Source organism: Arvicola amphibius, chromosome 18 (genome assembly GCF_903992535.2).
Source record: "Arvicola amphibius chromosome 18, mArvAmp1.2, whole genome shotgun sequence".
NCBI lineage: Eukaryota > Metazoa > Chordata > Mammalia > Rodentia > Cricetidae > Arvicola > Arvicola amphibius.
Genome location: NC_052064.1, coordinates 1,456,190 through 1,477,608, shown reverse-complemented (window position 1 = coordinate 1,477,608; position 21,419 = coordinate 1,456,190). Strand labels below are relative to the sequence as shown.

The following is a 21,419-nucleotide window of genomic DNA, read 5'->3' as shown; positions in this document are numbered from 1 at the left end:
TCCAGCAACTGATGGATACAGATACAGATCCACAGTCAAACATAAGGTGGAGCTTGGAGAATCCTGCAGGAGAGGGGCAGAAAGGATTGTAGGAGACAGAGGGGTCAAAGATACCACAAGAAAACTCACAGAACCAACTAACCTTGGCTCATAGGGACTCACAGAGACTGAACGGACAACCAGGGAGACTTCATGGGATTGACCTAGGCATCTGCATATAACATTACTGTTGTATAGCTTGGTCTTCTTGTGGGACTCTTAACAGTGGGCACAGGGGCTATCTCTGACTTTTTGTTTTGTTTTGGTTTTGTGAGACTGGATTTCTCTGTAGCTTTGTCCCTGTGATTTCTACTGGCTTTTGGGACATTTCTCCTCCTACTGAGATACTTTGCCCAGCTGTATACATAGGGAGGTGCTAGACTTGCTTTTTGAAGGTATATATTTAATATTTGGCATTTAATATGAGAAGCTAGCTTTTTGTAGCTTATTTATTTATTTAACATATATGATTACTCTGATGTGGGAAGTCCTTCTGTATATGTGTTGTTTTTATTGGTTAATTAATAAAGAACCTGTTTTTGCCTGTAATAGGGCAGATTAGAGATAGGTGGTAAAACTAAGATGAATGCTGGGAGAAAGTAGGCAGAGTCAGTGAGAAGCCATATAGTCACCACCAAAGGAGACAGAAGCCTGTAAACCACAAGCCTCATGGTTTAATATAAAATAATGGAATTGGATTAATTTAAGATATAAGAGCTAGCTAGAAAAAATGCATAAGCTCATAGGCCAAGCGGTGTTTTAAATAATGTAGTTTCTGTGTAATATTTTAGGTCCGAGTGACTGGGAATGACTGAACAGCCTCTGACTACATTATTCTATCTTCATGCCAATACAGGGCATCAAACCCCACTACAGATGGTTTGGAGTGGTTGCTGGGAATTGAACTCCACTTTTCTGGAAGATTTGCCAGTACACTTAACTGCTAAGCTGTCTCTCCAGTCCAAAGTACTTAGAATTACTGTGACTTGATATGCCTCGGTTTGTTGATGCTCTTGGTAGTCCTGCCCTATCCTAAACAGAAATGGAGGGTGGATTGAAGGTAAAAACTGAACGTAATAGGGTGGGGGTTTAGGAGGAGAGGAGGGAGGGGAAAATTTAGCTGGAATGTAAAACGAATTAATTAATTAAAAGGAACAATAGCTAGGCAGTGGTGCGGTCATCTTTATAATCCAAGCACTTGGCAAGCAGAGACAGGTAGATCTCTGTGAGTTCAAGGGCAGCCTAGTCTACAGAGTGAGTTCCAGGACAGGCTTGAAATCTACAGAGAAACCTTGTCTCAAAAATTCAATAAGTAATTAGTTAGAAAAATCAAAAAAAAATAAATAAAAAGAAAGAAAAAGAAAAGAAAGACCAATTATTAAAAATCTTTATTTAAAATACAAAGGCTTATGTATAGCAAAGGCACCATCATTCAAGCCTTGTGGCAAACTGGAGTAGAAATAAATCTTTACAAATTGTACATCTGAGAGAAGGTTTCTAGAATATATAAAGAATTTAAAACATGTACATCAAGGAATTTATTCAATTAAAAACGTGTTAGAGAACCAAACAGAAAATTCTCAAAAGATGAACCACAAATGGCTAAGACAGATTTTCAAAATGTTCAGCACTTTTGGCTATAATGGAAATACAAATTAGAACTACTTTGTGATTTTTATCTTCCCTTGGCCAGCATGGCCAGAATCAATAAAACTAGCAACAGAACACATTGAGATGGTTGTAAGCCCAGGATAGCACTTTGTCATTACTGGTGGGAATACAGAATTGTACAAGGTAGAAGCTCTTCAAAGCATTGTAAATTGCCCACTACAAGATCCTGCCACTCTCAGGCATATATTCAAAGGACTGTACATCCTCCTACAAAGACACTTGCTAACCCATGCTCATTGCTGCTCTCATCATAACAGTCAGAAATTGCAAACAGCCTAAATGTCCAAAGAGTAAAGTATAAATAATAAAAATGTTGTACATTCATACTATGGAATATTATTCGCCTACTAAAAAATTAAATTATACAATTTGAAGATAAATACATAAAGCTAAAAAACAATCATTGTGAATGAGGTAACCCAGAAGACACCCAAAGACAAATATTGAATATTTCTGTTGTGTGTGGATATAGCTTTTAAGCTGTAGACATTTGGTTTGAATCCAAATAACCAGAGTTGAGATGGCGAGTAAGTGTCCACAGGAAATCCCAGCATTGAGAACGGGACGTAGATACAAAGTTCCATGCTAACTAACAAGTTGTTTGCAATTGCTATGTACTGAGAAGGAGAAAAAATTATAGGATATCGTTGCATTTATCAATTGTACTCCAGGACAGGGCCATGGTAGAGGCATCCTTGACCAACACTAAACAGACCTCATCTGTAGCTTTGTTTGGGGCAAACTTTTTGTTTCTTTTTTGTTGGTTGCTTTGTTTGGGGGTAGGGTTTTGTTTGTTTGTTTTTGTTTCTGTCTTATTGTTTTTGTTGATAAAATTTTTATTCTTTTGTTTGTTTTTACTTTGTTTTGTTTGATTTTCCGTGAGAAAGAAAAAGACTGAAATTGGGTGAATAGGGAGGGGTAGGATATGGGAAGAGTTCGAAGAAAGGAAGTAATTTGATCAAAATATATTGTATCAAGTTTACCTTTTCTTTCTTCTTCCTGGCAGCAGTCTCCACTTCCTCCCCTCCCACCAGTCCCCCACACCCACTTCCCTTCTTTCCCAGATCCATTCTTCTTCCATTTGCCTTCAGAAAGCAGCAGTTCTCCCAGGGCTATCCACTGAATGTGGCAAAGCAAGATGAATTAAAACTAAGCACAAACCCGCATATCAAGACTGAATGAGCAAACCAGCAGGAGGAAAAGGGTCCAAGAGCCAATCATAGAAGTCCCACAAGAACCCCAAGCTAACCAATCACAGCAGATATGCAGAAGACCTAAGGCAGATCCATGTAGGCTTCATGGTTGCCTCTTCTGTCTCTGTGAGCCCCTAAGAGCGCTACTTAGTTGATTCTGTGGGCTGTGTTTTCCTGGCGTCCTTGACCTCACTGGCTCCTACTAAAACCATATTTAATATTTTCATATAAATTTTAGTGAGTGTTCTTAAGCTTAGTTTTGAATAATTGATAAAATTGTCTTTTATCTTTCTGTAACATATATCCCACTTTTTGGTTATCAAACAGTTAATCGATTTTAGTTTTACATTTAAACACTTTATATGTAAATTACGATCTTCTTGCTAAAGAGTTGAGTATTGTTGGAAATCCATGCATATTTTCTTTCTATATTTCTATAATTATATTTAATTCATTAAAAATTAAATTTGTGCCATTTTCTTTCACTGGTTTCTCTTCCCTTCCTTGGAGAAGGATAAGAATTCAGGCATTGAGGGAGTTGGGAGGACCTTGGACTCAACATAGTGTAGAGAACCCTGATGGCTCTTTGGCCTGGAGAGGGAGGGAGTGGGGGTATGGGGGAGGGGAGGGGAGAAAAGGGGGAGGAGGAGTGGAGGAGATGGCAATTTTTAATAAAAAATAAATAAACTGGGAAAAAAGAATTCAGGCATTTTAATAACTTTTCAAACCTAATTACCCTTTAAGGAAAGAACTATTGTTTTTATTCCAATTATATACAAATTGGCAAAAAATAAAGAAAAAAGAATTGTGTAATCAATCAGAATGTTTAGCTTGTTATATTTGATTAAATGGTTTTACTCCTGTAAATTGTATAAGATTGTTTTCAGAAAATTAGTAAATATTAGAAAAAACTCAAAACAGTAATTTGGTTGTTTGTTCATATATTTTGTATCCCCATTAGAATTCCTTGATCAGAAATAATTCAAAGAACTGTAAACACTTCCACCATTTTCATATTTGCTAGAATATTGATATCGTATTTTTCTAGCATTATCAACTTAGATTGCTAAGATCTATTTTAATATTGTGATCACATCAACATTTCCAGGTATGAAATATCACCTTGAGACTTTTGGAAGAAATGTGTTGCAATACCCCACAAACACCTACAGTTTTCTCCATCATGAATTCTGTCAAAAATTAATAGATATATAACCAGTAGTAGAGAAGTTCCAGACACTCATTTGATATTGTAATGTGTTCTTTCACTGTCTAACTAGGGACATTTGAAATGTTTAACTAGTGCCACAGAGTGACAGACAAGAAATGTTGAGAAAATCCAAGGAGAAACGTGTGAATGTGACAAAGGGCAGAAATGTCAGAAATGGATACATATGAGAAACATCTCCAGAAACTTTTAAACTGTACACAAGTACATGCAATGGAGGCACAGAAAGGGAGGGGTGGGTTTTCTATCTTGATGCACGGTACAAATCTCAAAACTGAAAGACATCTGATTTAAGATGATGAATGTGATTCTCTGCAATTCATTAATAGCACATGAAGGCACAAGTACAATAGGGATTTGCATGAAATGTATCCCGAATGGTCAATGCAATGGAATCCATATCAAAACGAGATGAAAACATGCAAGTTACCTCCATCTTACTCCTGCAGAGAACATGATGAGCTGCATTTAATTACTTTGGAGCACAATGCCTAATCTCACTTTGCCTAATCTACTTTAAAAATGTGTGAATGTAACTATATTTAGCCTGACTTATACTTCAAAATGTATTGGAAATAAAACACACACACACACACACATACACACACATACACACACACACACACACACACACACACACACCTAATTAGTGAAAATATTTCACTGCATGCTACAGTATACAATAATAAAATGGGCATCTCTGTTCTATTCATAGTCTTTGTTAAAACATATTTAACTTATTTATCAAAGGTATTTCAGCACATTCCAAATGAATACACAATACTAACCTAAAACTATTGTTCTAAGAAATTAATAACCTTCTGAGTTCAGTACTGGTGATGAAAATTGCATTCCAGCACTCATCCTGAAGCAAGCTAAGCTTTCAGCAGTTTAAGGTTCAGTTGAAAACCCAGGAACAAATTCTGCCATCGGCTATTTGAACTACTGCAATTCATTAACAATTTTATAATAATAAAAATACATTTTTTTCTATCTCAGTTTAATCACAGGGCCACAGTCAGAGAGTGACTTTTTGATACTTACTTTCAATTCACCGTTTGTGAGAGTAAAGGTTCTATTTGAAAATGTGTCTTTAATCAAATGATAAGATATGTTGTTGTTGGGGATAGTTCCATCCTGATCTGTACAAGTTAGGGACACTAAAGTGGTGTCAACTGGGATGTTCTCAGGAAGCTCAATTCTGCAATGAGAAAAAGGTGTTATACATTGAACTCAATTTAGGCAGATGATTAAATTTAATATAATGCATCATTTGAAATGTTGTGCTTATAATTTAAACAGCCATTTTGACAATAAGTATTTTATAGTAGCCATGAAAAGTTGCCTAAGACATGATTTAGCATTTATGATGAGACCGGGGGAAATGGCATTGCTCTTATGCGAGATTTCAGAACAGCAAATTTAACAAGAGGAAATATACTGAACAAATGACAGGTTGTTCCTCCTCAGGTTTAGAGGGAAGACTTGCAAGCTGTACTCTTTAAGTTGTGGCAAAACACAGTGTGTTATAGTTATCTATAGGCACTGTACTGTGTATTAGACTCCCAGAACCTCTGTTTCTTCCCCGCCACTCTCCCCGGCCTCCAGCAACGATCAGTTACATCTGTCAGACCACAAGCATTGACTTTTACAACTCAACAGAGCAGATTTATTCATTTTATGTGGAGGCTGGTACTGTGTCCTATTACTTGTAAGTGATCAAGACATGTCTGCATTATTCATACCGAAGGGCTTTTTTAAGGGAGAGACACATTATTCAAGGGAAGACTACCGTAACCCCATTGCAAGGTATGAAAACATTGTTTGTGCCCTCAAAGTAAAAACTTCCAGGAGTCAGGAGTGTTCACTCTTCAGCCTATAAGACTATTTGCCCTTCACTGTAAATAGTTGGCATTATTTTTTACTTGCTGTTTAAACACTGTAAATTCACATTCCTGACTTTCCCATGGGATTTCTGCATACATTCTATATCTGGAATCATGTTGGCTTTCTAGACGTTCTAGATTTTGGAGAATTTTAGTATTGATTTTGACATTTGTCTAAGCAGTTGAAAGCACAGGCTGTGCCACTTGAGAGGAGAAAGTAAGAAAAGAATGAGAGGCTCCTGCCTCTCTTCTAGGATAACTGATGGCCCTCACTCATTTGTGCTATGTCTTCTCTCTACAGATACATGAAGACCCAACAATCAGTGACATGACTCACACGTAAATGTCCTGTGAGCATCGTGGAGGGTTGTCGTTGATATCCTGCAGCATCACTGTGAGGGTCCCAGTTGTTGAGTGTGTTCGCTCACTGTCATAAGCTCTAACATACAAAACCCAAGATTTCGGGGTTGTTTCATCTTCATAGTCCAAAGGATAGGCCACAGTGACATCTCCCAAGTCTGAAAGGTAGGCATACGGATGTGTTTGCCATCCACGAGACAAAGGAGATGTGCATTAAAGGCATGACATGAATAGAGTACCCCTAGGGATAAAATAAAGGTCAGTGGCCAACCTAACGCAGTCACACACAAGTCACAGTTGTGTGAAATAGCTGTTGAATGTATGGCAGAAGATGGAAGCCACCTGTATTACACGGGTCATCTCATGGGACACCATGACACCTTCAGTGGGAAACAAACAGCGAAGCTTAGAACAAATGTGGGAGAGTGAACATGGGGCACACAGGAAGAAAACGGGGGGATCTGGAAAGGGTGGTTTTGGGAAAGAAAAAACAACAAAAAGCACAAGGGTGTCTCAGGTGGGAATTACCTTCCTAACTACTGTGTTGCATCTGTACTTGGAGCGCATGCAAGCTTTAAGGGTAGATGCTGATTTACAAACTATGTGTATGTAAATAACTGATTGTATGTCTCTATGGTGCTGGTAAATCTCCAGCAGGATGACCTCTTTCTCCCTTACATCTCTCTCATACAGCTTCTCTGTGGAGTCATTGTTTTTCCAGATACCAACATTTTAAGGACTTATTTGTTTGTTTATAATTATGTGAAGTTGTAGAGAGGGGAGGTTGGGGTGAAGAGCGTGTAAGTGTAAGTGTCCAGCAAGGCCAGAAGAGGACATGGAGTCCCCGTATAGATGGCTGTTAGTCAGCTGGTATGGGAGCTAGAGCAGAACCTCTGTAAGACCAGCAAATCCTCTAAACCTCTAAGTCCTCTCCCCAGATACCGTGTGTAAGCTTTGGAATTAACATTTTGTGTTTTCAGTTTTCCTACATATGCTACTTTTTGTTCTTACATAATAGGCGCTGGAGGAATATATGCTCATAATCTAATCAATTCTCTTACAACAAAGAAGGCATTTTACCAAGACCAAAACAATTATATTTTTTTAAAAAAAATAATTAACTTGTAATAGTTTACTAAAATGTCTACACTGATTTTCACTGGAACCTTACCATTAGAAAAGACCTAAATTCCTGTGTTTTATTCTAGCTCTATTTTCTTGAAGGAAGTTTGTGTATTAGTTATATTTGTGTTTTATTGACTTTTTCAGAAATTTTACAATACGACCCAAGTACCTTCTCTGCCTTTGAAAGCTGTCATCCCTCTCTCCTTTGTGGTTATTTTTACAGCGGCTCTATTTGTAAATAATGAGAAGTTTGTGAAACTTCTAAACAATAAGCAGTTAAATACATGACCTAATCATTTATCCTGACTAGAATTTGCATTTCCCAAACCTAGGTGTTCTCCAACACACGTCATTCATTTTCTCAATGTTTTTACTTTAAAAAGACATAGTTTAGAAGCACTCCTTGCAATGTCTCTTCAGTCAGCCTAGATGATTAAAAAAAATCCATTTACCTCTTGAGTTTCCTAAATGCATGTATTAAAAAGTTAAGTTCAAGCCGGGCGGTGGTGGCGCATGCCTTTAATCCCAGCACTCGGGAGGCAGAGGCAAGCGGATCTCTGTGAGTTCGAGGCCAGCCTGGTCTACAAGAGCTAGTTCCAGGACAGGCTCCAAAAGCCACAGAGAAACCCTGTCTCGAAAAACCAAAAAAAAAAAAAAAAAAAAAAAAAGTTAAGTTCATCCAGATGCTGTCAATTTTAGTTCATTGCCGTATGTTTCATCCAAATTTCCCACTTTCCATTTTTATGAGGCACATCCCAGAAAGAAGAACCCAGCCTTTGTTCATGCTCTGCCTCTCTGCATAGGCTCTGCCTTGCATTGCTTGCATCTTTTCTATGGTCCACCTTCCTATCCATTCTACACTCCATCAATCTTTGCATTGATATTATGGGAAGTACATGTCTAATTGTATTCTGTTCGTGTGTGAATCAGTATGTTTCCTCCTAAAATGAAGAGAAATATTTCTTTCCTCCATGTTCTAACCTCATGACTAAACTGTCAGAGACACAGAAACCGCTGTGTGTCTAAGAAACATTTACAGCCAGAAGTATAGGACTCGCAGCCTATATCAAGTTTATCCTGTGTATCCTGAGATCCACTTACAGTCAGAAGTGTAGGACTCACAGCCTGAACTCAAGTTTATCCACCACACAGAACTTCATTGTATGTGTTTAGGTTGGGGATTTGAGCAGCTCTGTGAGAGAGCATTTATAAGGCTGTGCCTCTGATCTCTTCCATGGTGATAGGAGAAGGAAAGAAAAGCTCCTCCCCAGGACTGCATTTTCAGATGGAGACTGATACAGGAAAAACTCAGTGACTTTTATGCATGTAATGTACTTACAAGAATGGATGACATAAAATGGATATTTCATTTATGAGAGCTAACATTCTGTTTTCCATGGGAAAATTGGTTTCTCAGAGAAAGGTCATTAAATACGTTTCCAGCCCAAACTTACATATCTGAATGGGTGAAAAGTCTGCAGGGCAGAATGACACAAAATACTTCTACCAAGGAAGGAGGGATTACTGATTCCTTCATAAAAATATGCTAAGTGCTTTCCTACATATTTTAAATATCATTTCATTCTGCTATAATGCCTTCAGAGCTTAGTTTAATGAATAAAATAACGTATAGCATACTTTCTAAAATGGTTAGCTATAAAAATTATTATACCTTCATCTATAGCAAAGGCTTTCTGTGTACCTATAAATTCATAATGTACGGCATCCTCTATATCTCTGTCTGTTGCCGTGAACTTGGCCAACTTTGTTCCAACAGGCAGATTTTCATTAATATTTATAGGTGCATCTGGTCTGTATCTATAGGACAAAGGAGAAGCTTTTAGAACTTGACGTAAACAAATGTCTCTTTCCATCTATGTTACAGGGAAAATATTTGAAATTTCATGAGCTACACTTTTGTGACAACTTACAGCCCCGAATTCAAATGGCTTGAAAGTTGCTGCCTATACATCAGCCATTTTACACAGCGCTTAATATTTCATCCTTCACCTGATAGAGAAATTATAAATCATAGCAGAAGGGAAAATGCCGTAGACACTTCAGCAACAGCTTTCCATTTTATTTATATTTGGACAGAGATCCATGTCAAAACTATTTACTACTCCAGTCTCGAGTAGCCATATTGATCTCCTATGATGACCATTATCAATGTTCATTTCTATATTACTCTTCTTATCAATCACAAATAGCAGAAGCAGGAAATTGTGATTTCTATTCTATGAAAAAAATGATCACTTTCTGTGGTTTCAAGAACAAAATACGAATGGAGTTGATCTCTTTAGCAAACGAGAGAGAAGAGCAATGCTATAGAGTCTGTAGACGTTTGCACACTGACATTATAAGAAATTTTGCAATGAAAAAATGCTAGGGCATTGATATTTACTCTGCAATAAAAATGTTTCAATGGTTAATCGAAGATTTAAATATTTAGATTAAGCCTTGCTTACATCAGAACAGGACTCTCATCATTGACATTTTGGATATTTATAGTGATGGTGCCAACACATGACTCCAGGGACAGGCTGTCCCTGGTTCTCACAGCGATGACCAACTGGAAAAGCTAAAAACAAATGACAGAATCTTTTAGTTCTTTTCTCTTTTGAGGGCATAGAACATACAACTTCCTTTACATTAAAAATATTGTTTTATAAATTAAATGAAAAAAACTAGAAACACAGACTTTTACCGTTCCTAATTACCTTAACATTTGTTAAAAGGATTATCTCATATATATATATATATATATATATATATATATATATATATATATATCACCAATAATGTTGCCTTCTAACGATCATGGATTTTAGATTGTATTTTAAACTTCACTTTATTACATTGTAGCACCATATCTGAATTCAATTTTTTAAAATACTAAAATCAGATGGTGAGTTAATTCTCATTGTTCAGAGAAAATTCTGAAGCATATTGCACTTTTAGAAAATACCGATAACATATAAAGTTTTTACCAATTTCAAATATGTAAAATTTTTTAAAAAAATATGATTTCTAGCACAACCAGATTAAATATGTATTCAAAATTTTTCTCAAAAATGCACTAAATGAGAACCTCCCTTACTGAAACCTCTATTCCTGGAATATTTCAAATCAGTAAGCAGAAATTGAAAGTCAACCCACTAAATTCTCATTTGACTATATTCCTTTTCTCCTTTATATCCTTGTATCCTATCTCCCCTTCCTTGAAAAGTTAAATGGATTAAGAAAGGGAGGGCAGAGTAGAGAGGAGAATCTGGGGAAAGAAAATAAAATTAATGGCCTTTTAAAATATTTGTATAGAAAGCTGCTAAGGATTCTTCCACTGGGTGGATTTCATCACTAGACAGGCAGAGGCAGGCAGATCTCTCTGAGTTCAAGGCCAACCTGATCTATAGCATGACTTCCAGGACATCCAGACTGTGTATCAAAAGAACAGAAAAAAATAAAATAAAATAAAAGAAGCTTTGCAAAATAAATACATGTGATGGCTTTTGTCTTATCTTACTGTATCTTGTTTTGTCAAGTTTGGTTGTTGTCTTTGGAGGCCTGCTCTTTTTTTTTGTTTGTTTGTTTTTGTTTTTGTTTTGTTTTGTTTTGTTTTGTTTTTCGAGACAGGGTTTCTCTGTGGCTTTGGAGCCTGTCCTGGAATTAGCTCTTGTAGACCAGGCTGGTCTCGAACTCACAGAGATCCGCCTGCCTCTGCCTCCTGAGTGCTGGGATTAAAGGCGTGCGCCACCACCGCCCGGCCAGGCCTGCTCTTTTTTAAAGGGACGGGGAGGGAGAGTTGACGTCTAGGGGAGAGGGGAGGTGTTGGGGAGCTGGGAGGAGAGGAGGAAAGAGGAACTGGTCAGGATGTATTGTATAAGAATCTATTTTTAAACTTTTGTAAAAGAATAAATAAATGTGAAAAGCTTATGGATGTCAGTTATACTCAATTTAATTTAAAGATGAATACAGCTAGAATTAAAGTACCAATGTGGAGGAGGAACAGGGAAAGTGGTGTGCTCCACCAGAACAGGATAATCCTGGGCAGGACCGGGGATGGTGATGGTAAGAGACTCCTGAAAAGGGAAGGCCCCAGGGATCCAATTGAAGTCAGACCCAGAGACTCCTGGCAGACTAACATCTCTGGGGCCTCCGGGTCTCATGGGAGTTGATATCTTCTCTAAGGAAGTTTGCTTCATTCTTTCTCTCTATGGCTGTTGGTTTTCTGTGCGTACCATTGAGGCCATCTAGCTACATCTGATATTCACCATCCTGGCATCTGCAGTTTCCGTCCCTTCCACTTTCTCTCTATTGGTCTTCTGTCTGTCTTTGTCCATCCTAAAAAACGCACTGGCTGGTAGCCCTTGACGATCACGCCTCATCCCAAGATCCCTGTAACAAATGCATCAAATGTGCTTTCTCCGCATGTTCTTAAATGTATTTCTATTGATCTAGATGAAATGGATGGCTTTTTATGCTTTGTTTCATTTTAAGTAAATTCCAAACAATTTTATTAAAGCATGAATAAAGGGATTTGTTATTTTTTAAAAAAATTGCTTGTTCTCACCTTTGGATCTGTTTCATAATCCAAAAGAGGTTCTGAGGTTTTAGAAATGACACCACTATGTGGATCCAAAGCAAAGTAGGCAGTGGCATTGGTTGAAGTATTTAATATTAAAAACTAGGAACAAAAACCACAAACATGGCTGATATATTATTGTTAAAGCATGAATTTCGAACTGACATTTTTGGTGCTATTATTTGGCAACAGCTCTACTCAGCTTTATTTTGTGAAGACAGTACCCATAAATAAAATCTGAACTTGCTTTTGTATCCAGACTTCAAAAACAATACAAACATTCCTTCACGTTTTCAGCTGTACTTTTTCCATATTTTGTTTTGTACTTAAGGTCTAGGGCATTTTTGGTAAATCGCTGTCATTGGCTTCACAATTAGTTTACTTTCTAGTGTTACATTGACAGCTTTTTCCAATATAAAACCCCACCCCCTCTTGTACATTGAAGAAGTGTATCTAAAGAGGTACACACAACAGCATTCGGTCTCATCCCAGTATTGACATTATGCATGAAAAAAAATAAAATAAAATAATACTTTAAACAAACAGATTGTTTTCAAGAGTAATGGCATCGTCTTCTCCATTGTTATTATAACACTTATAACACAGTAATGGGGCTCAGACTTTAGAAAAAATATTATAGAATGCAAAGCTAAACTATACAAAAGCAAAAAAAATTACATCCTGGTTTTGGTAAAAAGAAAAAAAAGAACCTGGGAGGAGCAGTGATTGATGACATGACAACCATGTTGATGGGCACATTGAGTTACTTTGTTGATGAACACATTGAGGTACTTTCTTTAGCTGTTTTTGAACCAACAACCAAAGTCAGTTTACTTTAGATTAGAACCCACTAAACATTTTTATGGGAAAAAAATCTTTTATTTCTTCTCCTATTATGGTGATTCTGGGTTTGATGAAAACAATTACCTTCAACATATTTGGTTTTTTTCTCATTTTAATTACTCATGACTCAAATATCTTGATTTCATTTACAGAAAATATGCATGTTTACATACACAATACACATGTTTACACATACACACATTCATACATACATGAATGGATATCCCACAGCCTCAAGTACACAAGACTAGACTATATTCTTACATTCTCCCCTCCACCAACACAATACACTCTCATAAATGGGGCTTCTGAGTCTAACAAGAAGGAATTATATTTTCCTGTGTGGTTTTCTCAGTCTAAAAACTTGATAAGGAAAAATACATAAATCTGAGCATGCTTACCAATGGTTCATAATCAAAGCAGAGTAGAAACTCTATAAAGTCTCCTGAGAGCTGGCCTCTTAAATTTTAGCTTTAGAAGTATTCCCAAGTTTGTTTATAAGTCAGTTGTTACCAGCGTGAGCAAATAGAAAACTCTTGCCCAGTCTATCAAGACATTGACTAAGCTACTAAAAATAGGGAAGAATATTCCAATCTGTTAAAATGATTTGTTACACTATCAAGAAACTAAATCTTTTCTTAGAAACATAATTAGGTTATGGGTTACATTATACCATAAAATGTTTGAGAAAACACAATGATAAATTTCTTTCTTCCCCCATTAAACTGCAACCATTTCATCATCTATTATTCATTAATTCTTATTTACAAATCATGCTGAAACCAAAAATAATATGAAGATCTAAAATACCCTTTATAAAAGCCCTGAGTCTCATAAAGAAATATAAATGGAAAGAAATAAAGTAGGAGAGAACTAGAGTGTACACGCATTATCAGTGATAATAATGGCTCACTCTTACATTGTTTTCAGACCGTTTTAGGTCCATGACTTCCATTTTCTCTTAGCATTTTCATTTTGCTGCTATATTCACAGCTTAAATATTCCCCCTCCCACTTCAGTAATCATCGCAAAATACAAAGCCTAATTTAATTAAAGCCTGAGGAAACCACTTTTGCTCACTGAAAATTAAGCAATGCATTTTGCTTTTCCCATTTTGGGAAAAACATAAAAGACAATTAAAGACTTACTTCAACTTCTTGTCCCAGATCTGGATCTCTTGAAAGAATTGCATATATGAAAGCAGAGGAAGGGATATTTTCGGGAACAGACACTGAAACACCTACACAATCACACAAGTAATCAAGAGTAATTAAATGGCACATGCCTCTGTCCTGTTTTGCTTCATGTGGCTGCTCTAAGTCATCAGGCTGGGTAAAAAGTCTCTAGTGAGTAAGTTTAAGGATAGTTTCTCTAAGAAAACACTACAAATGTTTATTCATGTGAACATCAATAGTAATCTTTTTCTTTAACTGTATTTATGTCTTGGGGTGGGGGAGATTGCATGTTTACTAGTACAATTGCCCACACAGACACATATAAGGCCAGAGGAGGAGGTTCCTGTGTTATCCAATCATTTCATGACCTTATTTTTTGAGACAAATAACCTTCCTTACATGGAGCTCTACTTCAGCTGTGCTCTCTGGCCAGTGAGCCGCTGGGATTGCATATCATCTTCTCAGTAATGGGTTTATTGATGGGCATTTCACATCCAAATCTTATGTATGCAATAGGGAAATAGCACCAGGTCTTCAAGCTTGCAGACCCATCACTGAAGCACTCAGACACCTTCCCACCTTATTTATGAGAAAGGACAAGAAGCATCTAAGCTTTCCAGGCTGGGCTCCAATGCCTGAGTCCAGTCAATCCTCCTGCCTCAACTTCCTGACTATCTGGACTCTAACCTGAGAACACCGAACCCACACATCTTCTACTTTTAAATTTGGATATTTAAAAGAATCAACATAATTCAGATATTCATTTTTAAGTTTAAATATTTGGTTGAGGTGGTAAATGAGACGTACCTTCTCAGTGTCTGAAATATTAATGTCAACAAGAATACTTCTGCTTACATTCACACAAGCTGGAGTATTGAAGTTTTTATTTTTCCCCAGTAATGCATTAAATAAGATGATGATAGTGAAGTAAAAAAAAATGTGTTTTAATTTAGGCTCCAATAGTATTCTTATGTGTACAACATAGACAAAGTACACTTTAAACCTTAAGGTAGTTTTCAAAATTAGGCAAAATATGAACAAGTCTCACACATCTCAACAAATGCTACTATCTGCACACTCTGCCCTTTATCTTGGTTCTAATGTAACCAAGTGTGATTGGGTCTCACCCTGCCAAAAAACCAAACAAGCAAATAAACAAAAACATGCACACATGAGTATGTAAATGTTGTTAGTTTCTTCATATGGTGAAAACTGATTCATATTTTAAAAACATATGATACATACATGTATGCATGCATACACATAGTCACACCATATGCATAAACATAAAAAGAAGGAGCAAAAAGGAAACACATGGAGAAGAATGCAGAGACAAGCAGAAAAGATATAATTGCTGACATCCAATAGATCCAGCAGGAATTAAATGAGTTAGTCTATGTTGCTTAGGGCTAATTATATACAAAGTCTTATAACATATTCAAATATGTTATAGCATTCCCTACTTGAGGATTCCTGCTTACTATACACATCAGTCTAACACCAAGTCTGGTGAATTTTTCAAAGATTTATCTATTTATTTTTATTTCATGTTTCTGTGTAAGCACCTGAATATAGATGTATGCACTACATGTATGCCTGAACCTGAGAATGCCAGAAGGGTCAGATCCTCTAAAACTGAAGTTCCAGGTGGTTATAAGCCACCATGTCTGTTCAAGGAACAAAATCCAGGCCTTCTGCAAGATCAGCAAGTGCTCTTAACATGAACATTCTCTTGGGTTCTGGGGCTATTGTTTATAATCTATTTTTATAGTCCCACAGCATACTCATGGTTTTTTTGATATTTCTAGGGATATGAACAGAACAACTTTGGGGTAAACTAGGACCAGTTCATTTTGAATCTTTGCTCCACATTGGATGTATGTGGACAGATGTTCTGATTTAGTGATTCACTCTGGAGAGCTATGACCTCTACACAAGTAGAAGCAGTAATTGGATTGATTATACAAAATGTCAAATCAGCAGGATGAACACTGCATTAATGACTTTTTGGGTAAATTCACAGAATTTTACCCTTCGTTTAATTCAAAGTGAGGTTTTCATACTTTGTCTCAGTTACAAGGATCCATTGATGCAATGGGACAAAGTCTTCCAGATCTCAAGTGTGCCCCCAACAGTTCAGCCAAGTCTATGGAGAAAATCAGGTCATAATGACCCTGGTATCCGTGTTCTTCTTTTTAGGATTTACTATAATGTGGAGACAATAAAATGAAATTACCAAGAACATCAAATCGTTTCATAGTCATCCAAAAGATAATATCTTCATGAATACTTAAGCAGAAAGCTAGTCTGCACCAAGATCCATGTAAGATTTGCTTTGTTTTTTAACCATATTTTTTTAGATTGAGATTTTTAAATAACATCACTTAATCTAATAACATCACTTTCCTTCTTCTCTTTTTTCCTTCCAGCTACACCATATATCCCTACCCTATTGTTCTCTATCAAATTTACGGTCTCTTTTTTATTATTTCCTAGTGTGTGGGTACATATGTACCCGTGTGTGCCTGTGTGTGTGTGTTCCTAAATATACGTACAATCTTGACAGTCTATGCCATGTTACTTATATGTATATGTTTTCAGTGATGACTACATAGTATGGAGGAACCAACCTATGTGCTTTATCCTGGGGAAAGACTATTTCTCCTGTTCTCAGTATTCCTTGGTTGCCATTTATTCTCTGTCTAAGTTGGAGTGTGCCAATTTCCTGGGCTGACTGGCCAAGCTACTCCAGAAACCCACCTATGGCTGACTCGGCAAGCACATAACACCAATTAAGTTTTTGTTTGGTTTTTTTTTTTTTCATGGTTTCTGGAGGATATAATGCAGATCCTCACGCTTGCAAAACTCACTTACAGATTGCACTATCTCCCTGGACATATGAATCATATCTTCCTCTTTAGATTTTTGTACATTTGACAAGTTGTGAAGAACATATTGACCCATATGTTATAGATTCATTTGGAAAACTATTTCTGTTATTCTTCTCCTCTGTGTACCATGTAAACTAATTTTGGAATTTGAACTACACAGGTGTTATTTTATTTTTACTCTCCTTTTATCTCACCTTTTTTCTGGCTTTTTATTTCTTTTTAAAAAAATACCCCCTTTCCTCTCTTCAAACACTCCCATATACCTAGCCTGCCTTGCTTTTAAGGTCATAGCCTCTTCTTCAAGGATTATTGTTGATAAAGTTTTTCAAGCTTAGTAGCACACAGTTAGAGAGTGACATATTAGCACACAGAGACACAGTATCCCGCAGGGACACAGTAGCACAAAGAGACGCAGTAGCATACAGGGACCCAGAGCCACAGTAGCACACAGTGACAGCAGTAAATACAGAGAGACACAGTAGAACATGGTGATATAGTAACATCACAAATTCATGTCTAGCCTGAGTCATGAAGTGAACCTTTGTTTCAAAAATCCGAGAACGGCAGTCATAGCTCAGTGATGGAGTATACCACTACATACATAAAGTCATGGGTTAAATCCTTAGCACTCTTCACACTAAATCAAATCATCAAGTAAACTCAGCTATGGTTCTGATGTAGGTGTGTCTTCTATCTATCTGATGATTTCATTGGTTAATTAATAAAGAAACTGCTTGGTCTGATAGGTCAGAACATAGGTGGGTGGAGTAGACAGAATAGGATGCTGGGAGTGAGGCAGATGCCTCAGGCAGATGCCATGCCTCTCCTCTCTGAGACAGTCGCCATGGAGCCAGCCGCCAGGTCAGACATGCTGAATCTTTCCCCGTAAGCGAGCACCTCGTGGTGCTACACAGATTACTAAATATGGGTTAAAGAAAGATGTGAGAATTAGCTAATAAGAGGCTGAAAATAATGGGCCAAGCAGTGTTTAAATGAATACAATTTGTGTGTTGTTATTTCAGGACATAATCTAGCCAGGCAGACGGGATCCAGGCGGCAGGAACGCAGCCCGTCACCTCATCACTACAATGTTTCCTCTCTACTTCTTATAGGACAGCGTTTCTGAATCTTTGAAATGAAACGGACTTGGAATATACCTGCACCTGTTGAAAAATAGGGATCACAGGAGATAGGATCATCGACATCCTCCACGAAAACGGTGAACACGTACGAGCTGGTGTTGTTGCCATCATCCCTGGCCTCTATTTCTAAAACATAATTCCTGGAGCTCCTTGGGTTGTCAAGATTCAAAGACTGAAGAACAGTGATTATACCAGTGACTAAGGAAGGAGAAAAAACTATTAAGCACAAATATTTATTCCTATGTCAGTTTATACTGATATTTAAATTTATGTAAAAATACAATTTTCATGTATAAGAAAGACGATATTTGCTAAGTATGTATCCGTTGCAAACATGTAAAGACTTTTGTACCAGGCTTTTTCTTTTAAGGTCACAAAAAAGCTCCCAAATCCTGACATAGAGATTTCTGATTAGTTATGAATTCTCAGTCTAGCTTAGGTTCATTTCTGGCTCGTTCTTTTAGCTTAAACTAATCTCTTTAATTACCTGTTGCCTTGGGGTTTTTATCTTTCTTTCCTTCTGTATGTCTTACACACTGTTTGTTGTGTCCTGCATCTGGTGGCTGTCTGTTTTCCTGCCGTGGGTAAGGCCCTCTCTTTAGTCCTCCTTCTTTTCTTCTTCTTGAGCCTAGATTTCTCCTCCTACTTATTCTTTCTGCCTGCCAGTCCAGCATATTTCTCTCTCTCTGCCTAGCTGTTGACCATTCAACTTTTTATTAGACCAATCAGGTGCCTTAGGCAGGAAGGTAAAACAAATGCAACACATCCTTACATAAGAAAACAAATGCACAGTTGGGCAATGGTGGCGCACGCCTTTAATCCCAGCACTCGGGAGGCAGAGGCAGGTGGGTCTCTATGAGTTGGAGGCCAACCTGGTCTACAAGAGTTAGTTCCAGGACAGTCTCCAAAGCTACAGAGAAATTTTATCTTGAAAAAACAAAACAAAAACAAAGAAAGAAAACAAACACAGCATAAACAAAAGTAACACATCTTTACATCATTAAAGTAGCATTCTACGTAAATTTCAGCTGTTCTTCTGTTTTGCTGCTGCAATGAACTGGTTACCACTGAATCTGTAGCCACCTTATCTTCCCCTCAACCTTTCCAACATTTGAACATTGTTGCAACACACTATACCGATGTAGGTGGGTCATCTGTCTATGTGTTACTCTCATTGGTTAATTAATACAGAAAACTGCTTGGGCTGATAGGTTAGAACATAGGTAGGTGGGGAAGACAGAACAGAATGCTGGGAGGAAGAAGGCAGCGAGACAGACGCCTCAGGCAGACCCATGCCTCTCTTCTCGGAGACAGACACAGGTTAAGATCTCTCCTGGTAAGCCACCCCTCGTGGTGCTACACAGATTAATAAATATGGCTAAAAGCAAGATGAGAGAATTAGCCAATGAGAGGCTGAAACTAATGCGCCAGGCAGTGTTTAAAAGAATACAGTTTCCGTGTAATTATTTCGGGTGTAAAGCTAGCCGGTTGGTGGGACACAGCCTGCCGCTCCTTCTACAATATACTTTACAAAGCCCATGCTCAAGAATCAGGCAGTAGAGTTATATAAAAATGGAAACACACACACAAATCCCATATTTATATGTTTATAATTTTGTGTTGCTATATTCATAGTTACACACAGCCTCAGACTGACCACATCTGAAACAGCTCTCAGCTTCCGTTGACTTCTAGATTAGGTGTGCATACTAAGTCTGAGATGAAAAGACCCAGATTCTGCAGGACATGAACACCATCAAAATCAGAGGCAAGAAGAACTCTCACAGGCCAAGATTTGTTGATGGAATCCCTCTTATCTGTTCGTGTTCTAATGTACCTTGCATTTTCTCACCCTATGTCCACCTTCCTTCCCTGATTTCAGGTTCTAGAATTAGATAGCAACTGCAGCTATCTAAAACTACACAGTCGGCTTCCACGACATATTCTTGGTGCTTCTGTTTTGTTGTTCAGTTACCATATTTGATAATATCATGTGTAATGAAACTCCACAAGAACAATATTTCAGAACAACTGTGCTGTCCACATAGACACAACTCTATCCATAATCAAACGTTAAATTACTTGTAAAAGTGCAAATTTTATTAAATATTACCAAAGAGATAGCTATGTGTTCCACAGACGCATTCATGCTATCTCTGAAGGACAATGCTCACAATAGAGGCAAAGTTTTAGATAGCTCTCTATTTCATGAGACTGTCTTTTAACAAATAGGGAAGTCATAAGTATAAATGCCACATGTTTCTGCTATGTTTTCTACTCAGTGTTTAGTTTTAGAAGAGTAATTTTAGCAGCCCAAGCTCTAAGGGACTGTAGAGCTAGGTGCATGTTTAGCTAATGTGTTCTATAAGTATTTATATAAAACTTACGTGGATCTAAAGCGAACATTTCCTGCTGGGTTTTAAAAGAATACGTAATACTGCTGTCTTCACCACGGTCTATTGCTTTTACTCTCGCTACAAAGTCTCCAATGGGTTTCTTTTCAGTCACATTAATTGAATCCATAGGAAATGGCCTAAGAATAAAATCATGAAAAAACAACTTACAATGTAATTACTGACTATAAGTAAAGAAACCTCTCGATTTATAAAACCCTTGCCTCTTGTCAAAAAATTTAAGAGTTCCTAATGATTCAAATGTTAAGAAAATTTATTTGGGAAGCAAAGTTCCATAGATTTTTTAAAATACGATTTTCCTTTTATATAGTTTTTGCTATCAGGCCAGATTATCAGGAACGCCATGGGATAAGGGAGATGGAAAATGAAAAACAGAGTGAAATAATGTATCTCCATTGTCCTAGGTAGAGAACGCATGGAGTAGTTGGCAAATGAACATAATATACTGAATGCATTCACTCATCTTGTAATCTCTAGGATGAAGAGCTGCCCTAAGCTATAGCTTAGAGCAAGACACTACATCAATTTCTGTAACATTATTCATTACCTGTCTGAGTTTCACACAATGTCCTTGATTATATCCAGAACATTTCTGAAATGTACGTCTCTTTATTTTGCATCTTTAAGGCAGCTTACCTAACTGATAACTTGGGTGTCATGTGAGCTTCAAAGACAAGAGAGTTGAGCATACGATGCTGTGCTTCCAAACAGCATTCTTGATCACATTTCATTTGCCTTCTCTCTCATATCGAACATAATAAATACAATGTGTCCTATAACAATTATATTCTGGAACACTTTAAATCTCTTTCTTTTCTGTTTCCCTATTACTTAAATATTCTGTGTCTCTTCAGATAAAAAAAAATAGAA

At 37.2% G+C, this 21,419-nt stretch overlaps 1 protein-coding gene across 1 annotated transcript in view; it reads right to left on the bottom strand.

Annotated features, from left to right (window-relative positions):
* Window positions 1-21,419, bottom strand: part of LOC119804037 (cadherin EGF LAG seven-pass G-type receptor 2-like) — a 99,880-nt gene that overhangs the window by 44,666 nt on the left and 33,795 nt on the right. Inside the window, exons 7-13 of the mRNA XM_042054295.1 lie at window positions 20,523-20,668; window positions 18,151-18,333; window positions 14,076-14,167; window positions 9,971-10,083; window positions 9,175-9,320; window positions 6,355-6,535; window positions 5,176-5,332 (exon numbers count right to left, since the gene is read on the bottom strand). Of these exons, the coding sequence (XP_041910229.1) occupies window positions 5,176-5,332; window positions 6,355-6,535; window positions 9,175-9,320; window positions 9,971-10,083; window positions 14,076-14,167; window positions 18,151-18,333; window positions 20,523-20,668 (1,018 nt within the window). The remainder of the gene's footprint in view (window positions 1-5,175; window positions 5,333-6,354; window positions 6,536-9,174; window positions 9,321-9,970; window positions 10,084-14,075; window positions 14,168-18,150; window positions 18,334-20,522; window positions 20,669-21,419) is intronic.